General features: G+C 37.3%; 1 protein-coding gene across 4 annotated transcripts in view; it reads left to right on the top strand.

The window, feature by feature from the left end:
* Window positions 1-10,575, top strand: part of GSTCD (glutathione S-transferase C-terminal domain containing) — a 129,689-nt gene extending 119,114 nt beyond the window's left edge. For all 4 annotated transcript variants that reach the window (XM_042984090.1, XM_015537029.2, XM_042984088.1 and 1 more), the window contains 4 exons: window positions 1,501-1,634; window positions 3,995-4,025; window positions 7,307-7,376; window positions 10,218-10,575. In XM_042984090.1, coding sequence (XP_042840024.1) covers window positions 1,501-1,634; window positions 3,995-4,025; window positions 7,307-7,376; window positions 10,218-10,354 — 372 coding nt within the window. In that variant the 3' untranslated portion in view covers window positions 10,355-10,575. The remainder of the gene's footprint in view (window positions 1-1,500; window positions 1,635-3,994; window positions 4,026-7,306; window positions 7,377-10,217) is intronic.
* The last annotated feature ends 2,725 nt before the right edge of the window (window positions 10,576-13,300 follow it).

Raw genomic sequence — 13,300 nt, 5'->3', positions numbered from 1 at the left:
TCTGTAATTGCTGCCTTCACTGGACAGCAGCCTTCCCAGGCTCTACTTTCAGAGTGAAACAGGAAAGGTGGATTGACAACAACCACAGGGACTTCTGACTTCTAAACTAATGTAAGCCTGGAGGGAGGGGAGATTCCAGAGAAGGAGTGAGAACAGAGATCTGGCTTTTCTCTTCTCAATACAACATTGCTTTTGGTTTTCCAGTTCAAGAGAGGAATCTGGCTTATGATACAATTTCCAGAAAATCTCCTCTTCATCTTGAAAGCCCCTACCTACCCTGAAGTTGAGAGATCTGTCTTTAGAAAATATAATTATAATCCAATACAGTTTGGTTCTGTCCAGAGTGAGATGGATATCTGAGAATTTTTCTGACAAAATGCTTTATTTTTTAAGATCCCCATATCAGATTTTCTTTCATAAAGTCCTATTTTGCTTTATTTAGCTTAATTTCACAAATGTCTATTTTAGATTGTGATACAATATAGATATATTTAAGGAGTTTGTTTTGAAAACATTTCAAAATCATTTTTGAAGTTTTTAAAATGAATTATTGAAGCCCTAATCAGACTTTAATTCATAATTTTATTCCTTTCTTTTAAAATAAACCCATTTAAAGTAGTTTTATGCATTCATCAATGTTAAGAACTGTTATATGAATATGAAAAGGCACTACTAAAAATAATTTGATCAGTTTTCACACAACATTGTTAGATTATATTCATGCAGCATTTGAGTGTTTCAAATACATTTTTATTTAATTTTTGCGACAGCATTGTTATATGTCAATATTGTTAACATAGCTTATTTATACTGAAGCCCAAAGAAGTTATATTTTAAATGGCCCAGGATTTCCCAGACAACTACAGTTTGAGACTAGAAATTCAGATTTCAATCTAGTGTTCTTGCCACAGTGCTACAACCAAACTAAGTTCCTAATCAGCAAAAGCATTGGGTTTAGACATGCATACATATTAAATTTTCCATAGTTAACATAATGGCAGATTTTCCATTGAATGAATCTTGTACTTCATTTGCAATATTCCATTTGTAACCTTGCTTAGTTTTCTTAATTAATATGGATATTAACTAGTCCTTTGGTATGTCCAAATGATAACTATTTAAAATATTATGGAATAAGATTCTGGTAACTTGAAACTCTCAGAGGATCAGTCCTCACAAAAAGTTAAAAAAAAAAAAAAAAAAGGCGGGGGTGGGTGGGTCCTGGGTGGCTCAGTGGGTTAAGCCTCTGACGATTTCTCAGTCTGAGAGTTCGAGCCCTGCCACAGAATCTGTGCGGACAGCTCAGAGCCTGGAGCCTGCTTTATATTGTGTGTCTCTCTTGCCCCTCTCCTGCTTATGCTCTGTCTCTCTCTCTCTCAAAAAGATAAATAAGTAAAAACGTTAAAGAATTTTCTTAAACAAAGTTTAAAAAAAAAAGGCACAATATAGCCCTGTTGGTTAAGAAAGAACTTAGTCCCTGTGTCTGGTTTTGTTTTCCAGGTGGCATTGCATGCTTGTGGAGTGGCAACAGACATGGTGATTGAGCACTGCATCAAAACGCGGGCTGCCTTTGTCACATGCCCTTGCTGTTACGGTTTCATTCAGAACACCTCAAAGTTTAATTTTCCAAAAAGGTGAATTTTAGTGTTCTACCTAAGGCACCAACGTGGGGAATAAAGTAACATACAAAACTCATTCGATACGAAGCTGCAGTGAAATTTCAGTTTTGAGCTCATTTTGTCTTTCCCCAAAGGCAGGTATTATTTATAAATTATATAGGGAAAAGACGATCTCCTCTATGGCTTCTCCTTGACTTTTCTCTGGATCCGGCTCCAGAGAACACATTTAGAAGCAAGTCTATCTAAGAGTGAACCGACTAGGAGTCTGATGGCTTCGGCACTTCTCGTCACCTGCGAGAGGCAGTAGGTGTAGTGGTTGAGTGCGTAGGACCTGGAAATCTTCTGCCTGGGTGCAAAAATCGGCTCCTCAGACCTTTACACGTTGTTTCACCTCAGGCAGTTTTTCTTCAACTCTTTTTGCTTACGTTTTCTATCTACAAAATGGAGGTCATAACAGCAACGTCCTCACAGTTTATGTAAGAATTGAATGATCTATGTGTAAAGCACTTAGAAGCAGCATAGAGTAAGCATTCAATAAAATGTGAGCTGTTGCCAGTTACAGTAGCAGCAATAGTATTTATTTATTTATTTGTTTGTTTGTTTATTTATTTATTTATTTATATTTAAATCCAAGTTAGATAACATACAGTATACTCTGAGCTTCAGGAGTAGAACCCAGTGATTCATTTCTTACCTCTGACACCCAGTGCTCATCTCAATAAGTGCCCTCCTTAGTGTCCATTTAACCCATCCCCCCTATTTTATTTTTTTAAGCTAATGTCTTTACTTATTTTGAGAGAGAGCTAGAGAGCAAGCAGGGGAGGGGCAGAAAGTGAGGGAGACAGAGGATCCGAAGTGGGCTCTGTGCTGACAACAGAGAGCCAGATGAGGGGCTCCAACTCATAATCCATGAGATCATGACCTGAGCTGAAGTCAGACACTTCACTGACTGAGTCACCCAGGTGCCCCTGATCATTTTTAAGATAGAATAGATTAAATACGTTAGTTTTGAAAATTCTATCCCATAATGTATCAAAAAAAAACCTTCTTGATCATTTGCATGATTACTTTCAAGAAATATTGGAAAATTTCCATCAGAATTTATACTTATAATAGCTTTCTTTTACTTTTTGAATTTTTTTCTGTATTTCATTATTTTGTTGTTTACCACAATTTGCTACTAGTTGAGAGAAAACCAAAGAATTTTGGAAAAGCAAATAATAAAATATAACTTCAGGTTTATGCAATAGCTGAAATGTCTCTTTATTCTGAACCTATACAGATAAAATGTTTGTTTTACAACCCATCAAGAAATCTGTAAGTCTAGCACTATAAAGGTTCTTAAGAATGCTAGTTTGAGTTATTCAGCCTGCGGTTTCACTTAATTGATTTTAAAATCTTACTTTAGTGTCTGTCAACGTTTTCATATCTCTGTAAATTTATTGATACTTTCTCCTTTTGTCATTGGAAAACTACTCCTCGGCCATTATCCCCCTCCCCTAATCACCCCAAGGTCAGGTACCAGACAAGTAGGGACAGCCCTGATCTCCAAAGCCACTGACCTTATTCAAGCTAGCCAGTCCTAAGCTTGCCCATCCTGCCTTGCCATCCCTTCCTGTGGAATTCCCTAATAAAGGCTCCTGCCCACATTTTATCCCACTCCCTCTGCCTTCTAACCAGCCTGGTACTTTCCCATGTGGCCCTGTGTGGGATACCTTCTCCTCTGGGGAACTGTGAGGAAAAAACTATCTTTCCCATGGCAATCATCCCCTCATCTGTTGGCTTCAACACCCCTGGATAGCAGTAAACCCTATGTTTTAAAGCACCTGGATCTGGGGCGCCTAGATGGCTCAGTCAGTTAAGCATCTGACTTCACCTCAGGTCGTGATCTCATGGTTTGTGAGTTCAAGCCCCACATCCAGCTCTCTGTGCTGCCTGCTTCAGGCTCTCTGTCTCCCTCTCCCTCTCTCTCTGCCCTTCCCCAGCTTGTGCGAGTGGGCACACATGCTCACTTGTGCGCGTGTGCTCTCTTTCTCTCTCAAAATAAATAAACATTAAAAAAAAAGAAAACACCTGGATCTGTGTGCACCCATGTGGGAAAGAGAAAAGCAAAATGGTTGTGTGTCTCTAATAGTCTAAACAATCTTTGAAAAATTCTTTAAAATTAATAACATACTGATAGCATGCCTTTGGCTTTTCTTAAAGACATTTCAAACTGGTATAGTTTTTAGTTTAGGATAGCATTATGTACTCCTCAGATAAAATATGCATTTTTGTTTATATTTTCTTCTATGTAGAAATATAGATGATTCTATTCCTAATCTTTGGTTTCCCTACTATTTAAAATAATGACTCTTTTTTCTTTTCTATTTCAGTGAACAATTCAAGAAAACTTTATCGTACAAGGTAACCTCAAAAATTTCTAGATGTCTTTCTAATATACTTTTTATTCCTTCTTTATGTTTTTGCTCTCTCAAATTTCTAATGGGATATGTAATCTATAGTTACCTTAGAATTACTCATTAACATCTAATACGGTGTCGGGGTGGGGGGGGTTGCTTTCTTTTGGGGTGGCTTTTTTTTGTTTTGCAAATCAAGATTAATGTCCAAATAGGTGGCAAGATTCCTGAAGGGTCTGAGAGTTTACCCTGCAAGCTAACATGTTAGCCTGCCACAGTTTCATGGATGCTGGCAGATAGGAGACTTCTGAGTCAGAAACACAGAGTAGCAGCCAGACTATCATCATTTTTGCACTGACCTCCTGAGACCCAGCTCCCACTGGGCAGCACAAAAAGGGCCCAGTGACACCCTCACACACAGTGAGTTGCATTACAGGAGAGGAAAACTGAGCTTAGAAAGCCAGATGTCTTAAGATTTAATCTTTAAGCCCTTTGCTCCAGAGGGAGACAGTGTGTAGTTTCCAAAGCTGCTCCCTATATAAACATCTTTGAGAAGAGGATCTAGAACACAGGCAAATTTTTCTGTAAAAGGTCAGATAGTTATAAATATTTTGGGTTTTGTCAGCCACTTAGTAATCTCCCACCAATTATACTTTGTCCTGGTCATTGTTGCTTTTGTTGTTGGTGGTTACAATCCTTTAGAATTGTAAAGACCATTTTTAAGTTGAAAGCCATACCAGAAGAGGTCATAGTCTGCATCTGGCCTGCGGGCCACGATTTGCCACCCCCTGGTCTGGAACCAAGGGCACGAAGAAGGCATGAAGAAACACAAGAGACCTATGGAGAATTGTCTCTCAACAGTAGTCAGAACATTACATAGTTTTGAGTCACCACTCTGAGCAAAACAGTTTTCCAGCTTTCTAAATATCACTGGCTAACTAATTGGTCCATAACATGGCATGATGCAATACAAGAAATGGGGATGAAATTTGCCAGAAACACATAAATAATCCTATTAGAACTTGATAAATTACTTTAGATTCTTAGTTCACTTCTTGCACATGTATAAAAATATATGGTCTCATTTTGTGTGCCAGCACGCATCTTTCAAGATTTTTCCTTCTCCATCCAACAGTGAAGGAGTGAGGGACTACTTGTACCACCTTGGCACATTTATCTCCTTCACCTCTGTCTCCCACCCTCTCCTTTCCCCTCCCACCCCCACATCTGAGCATACACAGATACCTATGGAGGGGAGAGGAACTTGAGTGTTCATGCTTTCATCCAGAACCAGACTTTTCTGGTCTTTCCCTATTGGATTTAAAGTTTGTATGTCTTAGGGAACTATAGCGTTTTGAGGGAGACATTAGGACCCCAGGAACTTTATATTCATAAGACTCAAAACACCTTACCTTTCTCTTACAAGGCCCTGCCAGCCTGCCAGTAAAATAGACAATGAGTTGAAAAATAAACACAAATTAGGTCCCCGTTTTTAATCCATCTTTGAGGGATGACAGCTAAAAGCAAACTGAGAGGATGTGTGGAAAAACCTAGGGCAGTGGAGACACAAGGTGCCACAGTCTCGCTGGCTAGAAAAGAATACAAAATTTCTAAATAATAGAGACAGGGCACCCAGTCTCTTCCAGAGAACAGAAAACTCAATAGTACCTAGTTCATCTTTGTCTCCCCTTTCTCCCACACCCCCAAAAGCTGCTTGGCCACCAGCCCTTTTGAGGGTCTGGTATAAAAGCTCTGGAGAGAAGTCTCAGCTTCTTGGATACTGTGGCAAGATGGTACCTCAGTATTTCTTGACTTAACCATGATGGGTGGCCTGCCAGCCAGAATTAAGTGCAGGTAGTGCCCATATATATTGAGAGTCACTCTGGCCACGTTTTTCTCCACAGTTCAGTTCACCAGCAAACCTTTACTGACTTCCTACTATGTGCTGTCCCCTTTCAGAGTTTACCTTCTATTGGGGAGAACACGTACACAAATAATTCCAGTAAAATCTGGTGATGCTTATAAGGACAAGAGAAACAAACCCCATCTGAGATGATTGCCTCACCATTAAATGACTTTTAATTTTCAAATGCCATCAAGACAAAGGGCATGCTTTTTCTTGCCTTTTCTTCAAATTACATCATTCTAAATCCTTCTTGTGCCCCTTTGTTGATGCCAGTTCATGGCTGCTTAATAAAAGTTATTCACTTGAACCATTTTATTAGTGTCCTACCCATTGGCCACGAAATTTTATAGTGAGCATTACAGTGTTTTTTTTAATAATGCATAAAATTTGAGACAGAGGTAACCCCTCAAAAAGACCTAACATCACACAGTCACTTCAATTACCTTATTAAAAAATGGAGGCCTCGATTGAATGTACAAAAGACTAAGGGAACAAAGAGGGATCAGAGTTCAACCGTTTGCTAAGTTGACAGGTGAGATCTTTTACACCCTTGGAAACTGCAGCTGTTCTGAATGAACAGTTGTCATGGGACATTGAAGTCATCGCCACTCCGCCTGATCACTCACCTGTGGCTGCTTGCAGATTTCATAGTGCCTTACAGACTCATCAGCTCTCTGTCGCTATACAGCCTTGTTCTTTTTTGCATTAAGGCAGTCTTTCCTAAAATTAAGCAGAACAACCCTTTCTCCCACTCTCTCAAGTCATTGTTATGGTTGGCCTGAAACCCGAAATCGATACAGCCCCAGAAGCCTTTGGGAGTGAGAGGAGACAGAGTGAGCCAGCCTCCTCTCCTCCAAAGGGACAAAGGAAGAATCTAGAAAAGCGTAGGAGTAGCCAGCACTTTGCTGGGTATCCCAGAGAACTACAGAAACCACAGACAGTGATGATCTTCTACAGTATGTTAGTAGGAAGAAAAACCACTGAGACTGTATTCTTGGAGCCACTAACCCGAACCCCAACCCTAACCCTAACCCTAGCCCCACGTTCCTGAGATTCAATTTTATTACAGGAAAAATACAAGTGAATCTTAGGTCTTTTAGTTTAACACATGATAATCACAAATTGTAACTATATTTGAGCTAAGAGCAACTAGTGAAATGGCCCTGAGGATTTTCCTTGCACCTGTTCCTAAGAACTGCATCTGAGGAACAGTCTGCTTGAAGGGAAAAAGTTACTGACTGCCATTTTCTGAAAATGTGTTTCTTTTAGAAGTATCATGTATGCAGTACTTTATTCAATTAAAAATGAGTGGTTTTTATAATTTTCACAATTTTGAAGCAGAAAAATAAAATAGACTCACATCCTATTGCTTTGTCTTTTAGGAACACATGATTCTGTGCAGATTTGCGGATCAGACAGCTGTCCAGCTTCCAGCCCAGCGAAGGCTCATAGGTATGTGTTTTCACAGAGCAGCTGGTAAGTAGATTATATACAATATGCCTAGGAATGAATGGACTGGCTCTATATGGGGAAAACTGGTCCATTTATCAACAAGGAACTAAAGTTTGTTTTTCCCAGAAAAGGCAATCCATATTGAAAAGAGCTTTGTAACTGTAAGAGTATTTTATCCCATTTTTGTTAACATTAATACTTTTAAATTCATTTTCAATATTTGTACATTGTGTAGAATTATGTTCTTACTGTTATGAACAAACTGAAGGATCTGTCAAAAGCCACAGAGGAAAATAATAAAGATGGGAAAATCAACTACGCATGCCAAAATTAATGCATTAAAAAATATGTAAGCAAGGATGATAACGTTTTCTTTCTTGGTAAATGTATACTTGTGTATTATTAATCATACACCAGTTTATTTGACATCTGTAATAGTAAGCATTACCTTGGAATTGGAAGACCTACAATAACATTTCAAGTTTAAATAATGAATTTAAAGTCTTATCCAAGACTTTGCTTTAGAAAAAGAAATCGCATTTAGATGGACAACAGCGACTAACAGTGCACATTTAAGCATTGAGCTAAATGCCCTTACCCATCATCTCAGTAAATTCTAATGAAAATACTTATGGGATATGTACTTTTATTTAGACTTTACAGATGAAGGAACTAGGACAAAAGCCTGTCCAGGATCCTTTACCCAGTAGATGATGGAGCCACACTATGAACCCAAATTATTTGATTCCAGACATGAAGCTCCTGTCCACTTTTGCAGTGCCCCCCAGTTATGGAGTCACATCACTGGAAGGCTGGATTCCAAAATTAGGGCTTGAGATGATTGAATGGAGTCAAAAATAAAGCCCCACATTGAAGGCCATCATAGTATATTGGAAAACAGATGGCTATTTCCTTGAGCACCAGATGTGGTAATTAGCTTACATCCAGGAACTGTATTGTATGAGAAGTAGTTATCTTTAAACTCTAAAGTCAAAGTCAGCATAGCAAGATACACACAGTGAGAGAGGCATTTGAGACCTCAGGATGAAGGAAGAAGTGATTTCCTTCTCTTTCTCACACTCTGGAGCATAAACATATGGAAAAAGCTCTTCCTCTTTCCTGCATGCAACCTCTGACCGTTTCCCACTCTTTTTCTCCTCCTCCGCTCCCTATTCCCAACACTTTGAGTTCATCGAGTGTACATTTGAATGTTCAGGGAGCGCTGGAAGGGAAGTTGCTGGAGTTGAACAGGAGGAGTAGCATCTGGCATAATCACTGGCATGAGGGGAGGGAAAGTCAGGTTCAAAGTCATAGATTCCATCAAACTTCAGCCTCTGTACTTTGCATGGGGCATACTTTTGTTCTATGAACATTTTAGGAGGCTTCCCAGGCCCCAAAAGGTAGACTACCAACAACTGAATTTCAGTTGTAAAGATACTTCAACATGTGAAAACATGAGATTCTTCTACGTAATAGAAAAGGAAAAATTAACTGGACTGGGATCCAAGCCAAGGATAAATGAACTGCAGTGTAAGTCCAGGGTGGGTACTGAAGGAATGCAGGGCATCTATTCTGACAGAGAATGTTTCATTTTTAAACTTAAGAGTAGATGGGCGTGGGGGGAACCTTTACAGATGTCTTAAAGGACAAACAGTATTTTAAGAGAAACGTCAGCCACACGGATGTTGATGAACAGAGGGTGATTTCACCTGAATGGAATTCAAGACATCTCTCTTTATATCATTTCATTTCTAACATAGCTCATCCTTTTTGGCATAGGGGCTTTTAAGGAAAAAGTACAAAATAAATATTTTAAACCTGAGTGTCTTGTTGCCAATTCTTACCTACACATTTCACCCTCCACTGTTTTTCTGTCTTCCATAGACAGGGTTCTTCTGTCTTCCATAGAACTTCTCTGTTTCAGTTATCTGGCTTCACTTCTGAAGCTGTGTAAGTCTAGCAGTTTCTGCAGACATTCAAGTAAATTATTTAAAAAATAATGTTCAGTCATTATTATAATTAGGAGGGAAAATGGAATGAAGTTCTGCATAGTCAGTAACCTGTTGGAGGATGAAGTTCATATATTGAATTTAGAGGAATTGAAAGAATAAAAGTAAACCATAGCTTTGAATATATTCAACTTCAAATCATTTTTATTTTCAGACCTACCTTTAACATAGAAATTAGCATTGGCCAAAGGAACACAAATTAGCTGCTTTGCCTACCAGGCAGGTTTTCTTTTTTGTTTTCCAAAGATTACACAGAAAATTGAATACCACTATTTTACAGGGATGCAGGAGTTCTGAAAATTGATTATATTACACTCAACCTGAAATAACCAGCACACTAAGAATTTTCACAAATATTTTCCATTTCTCATTTTCCTTGTCCTAAAAATTCCAGGTTCAAATGTAGTATGTCTTTCAGATGTCTCATTGTTAGCATGATACTTCAAATGTTATTAAAGATAGATGTTAGTTTTCCTTAATATTACAGGTAATATATTTTTATAGGGAATGCAGAGACCAGGTCTTTAAGTGTACTTTTAACCAAAGTGGGAAATAGGATCTGTAGTCTATATTTAGATTTATTTATGAATACATATTAAAAAGTGAACATTCTGTAAACCATTAGCAGACACAAATCTGTGAAATGTCATATGTGATTGTCTTGCATCCATACCGATCAAGAATGAAGTTGAAAGAGACCAAATGGGGCTTGGGAACAAATAGCATTCCCCATGTACTTGTGGATTTTATCACTGTGTAGAGTCCCTTAGACAAACTGAAATTGCACTGTTTGATGTAGGGTGTCTCATGATACCATTTTTCTGTATTTCAGGAAAACAGTGCATGTGCCTGGTGGATCTGGATCGAGCAAGAGCTGCAGAAGAACGTGGTTACTCCGTTCAAGTAATATCCATGGAGCCGGAGAGCTGCTCTCCCAAAAATAACATGATCGTGGGAGTCCCCATTTAGAAGGAGATATTCCCATTTGATGTTTTGCCATCCTTTTTCATGATGAAAGCCCAGTGGCATTTAGGAGGTTCTTGGCATAACTAGAAAACAGCATTAGCCATCTTGAACTTATTGTGCTCAGGAAGGAGAGCAGCAGGAAAATCATGGAAGAAAGGCTGCCTGCAAAGCATCACAAATGCTCTTGTAATGTATGATTAAAGGACCGCTGGTTTTCATAGTGAGAATCCCCTGAAGTCCCAGCTGCCAACAGAATAATACTTGGTAGTGGAGGTTCCATCCCTAGAATAACAATTTCCTTCTCAGCTCACAGCTTTTCTGATCTTGCCAATGTGATGTTCAATTCAAAACAATGAATCGAAGCCTTTATAATCATTGCAGCCTTTGTAACCATTTAGATATTCAAATGGAGGCCACAACTAGACTCAGTGGGGTTTGCTGGTTGGCTGGTTATATTTTTAACAACTGGTCTTTTTCTATAATTTAAAAAAATATCTCATCAGGCAATTACAGTATGGTTAACTTTTTAAGCTAGGGTGAGTTGGATTTGTATCTCATTTCATACACTTCCTTGAGTATATTTCCCATAAATTACCAACTGAGATCATCACTGGTTCAAACATTTTATATGAAGACATAAAATAATTGCAGCAAATTTCCCATTATGGAAACATGTAACTTGGACATAAATTCTAACTAATCAGTAAACACATTGATCGATTGTTTCAAATTTATAAATAATTATTGAGGATCCATTGTTTTCAAGACCTGGCCTACATTCTTCTAAGGGTACAAAGATGAGTTACAAGAAACATGATGCCTTGTCTATGGAATAATCATGAAAAAGAAAAATTAATGAATTAGTTAAGTTCTGTATATCATAATATAATGTATGGTCACAAGATTTGTTTTCCAGGTATCATATCTTTTAGTTACGTTATTTTGGTAAGACGTATTGAATATAGATTGGAGGTGGGAGGAGGGCAGAATTTGGAAGCTTATTTGAGTATTTCTCCCTTCTCACATTCTCCTATTCCACTAGCCAAAGTTTTGAAAGACAGATGGCATGTCCTTTCTCACATGCTATTAATTATTTAACTTCTACATGTCCTAGGTTATTCCATCTGAGATGAGATTTATTTCATTGATTTTGATGTTTTCAACCCCTGTATGACACATACCAAAAGGAAAAAGAACTTTAATAAACAACTCTTTCCTCAGTGTGGGCTAAAATGTAGGAATAATTTATTCAGAGGAGGGAGGGATGAATTCTTGTTTTCTGAGATAAAATTTAAGAAAAGAGTTAATCATCAGCCCTGAGTATTTTAGTCATTTTTACCTATAGACACACCATGCTCTTTTATCCTGGGCTTTCTTTTTTAAATGAAGTTATAATTTACAGACAATAAAATAACAGATTTTAAGTGTCTAGTTTGAGAAGTTTTAACAAACTGCCATGCAACTGCCACCAGAAATAAGATATAGAGTATTTCCACCAGCCCAGAAAGCTCTCTGACATCCCTTTCTGTTCAGTTTCACCTACCCCACAGACAACCTCTTTCTGATTTCTATCACCCTCTATTTTTTCTGTCTGTTTTCGTCTTTCATATAAATTAAATCATTTAGTATGTAGTCTTTTGTGTCTGGCTGCTTTTGCCCAACATGGTATTTTTTGGGAAATATCCACATTGTTATGTATATCAATAGTTTCTTCTTATTCTTAAGTAATACTCTATTATATAAATTTATCAGAATGTATTTATTCATTCTCCTATTGGTATTTATTTGGATTCTTTTCACTTTGAAAATATTACAAATAAGGCCTATGAATATTTTTGTACAAGTCTTTTTGTAGACATATGTTTTCATTTCTCTTGGATAAATACCTAGTAGTAGAATTGCTGTGTCATTAAATAAATGAATGTCAATTGCCAAACAACTTTCCAAAGTGGTTGTACCATTTTATATTCCCACCAGCAATGTATAGAAATTCTAGTTCCCCACATCCTCATAACATTTGATATTTCAGTCTTTTTTGCTTTAACCATTCTAGTGGACATAAAATAGTATCTCATTGTGGTTTTAATTTTCATTTCTCAGATGACTTAGTGACATTAAGCATCATTTGCAAAGTTAATGTTTAAATCTTTTACTCATTTTTAAAATTAGGTCATTTGTCATTTTTTATTGATGGTTTATAAAGAGTGCTTTATATATTCTGGTTAAGAGTTCTTTGTCAGATATATGTATTGAAAATGTTTCTCCCAGTCTGTGGCTTATCTACTCATTTTCATAATGATTGTTTTAATTTTGAGGAAGCCTAATTTAAGTGTTTTTACTGGTTAATATTTTCTGTGTCTTCTATAATAAATCTTTACCTACTCTGGCATAATGAAGATTTTTCCTGTGTTTTCTTATAGAAATGTTACGGTTTTAGCTTTATACATTTAGGTCTATGACCCATCTCAAATCAATATTCACATAGAGGTAGGTAGGTTTTGAGGAATATACATTTGTTTTAGCACCATTGATTTAAAAACCTTTTCTTTTCCCATTGGATTGACTCGGCAACTCAATTGAAAATCAATTAATATATACGTATGAGTCTATGAAGTCTTTAGTTTGTTCCATTAATTTTTTTGATTACTGTAGCTTTATAGTAAGTCTTGAATACCAGTTTTCTTTTTCTTTTTTTAAAGATTTTAATTTTAAGTTATCTCTATACCCAGTGTGGGGCCCAAACTTACAACCCAGAGATCAAGAGTTGCACCCTCTACTGACTGAGCCAGCCAGGCGACCCACCAATTTTATTTTTCATTGTCCATATTGTTTTGTTGTTCTAGATCCATTGTGTTTCCATATAATTTTTTTTAATTGGCTTATCAATTTCCTTAAAACAAAAATAGCCTGCTGAGAATTTTGGTATTGTCTGGATCTTTAGATCAGTTT

The sequence above is a fragment of the Panthera tigris genome, chromosome B1, assembly GCF_018350195.1.
Source record: "Panthera tigris isolate Pti1 chromosome B1, P.tigris_Pti1_mat1.1, whole genome shotgun sequence".
In the NCBI taxonomy this organism is placed as follows: Eukaryota; Metazoa; Chordata; class Mammalia; order Carnivora; family Felidae; genus Panthera; species Panthera tigris.
This window is presented reverse-complemented; position numbering and strand designations above follow the sequence as displayed.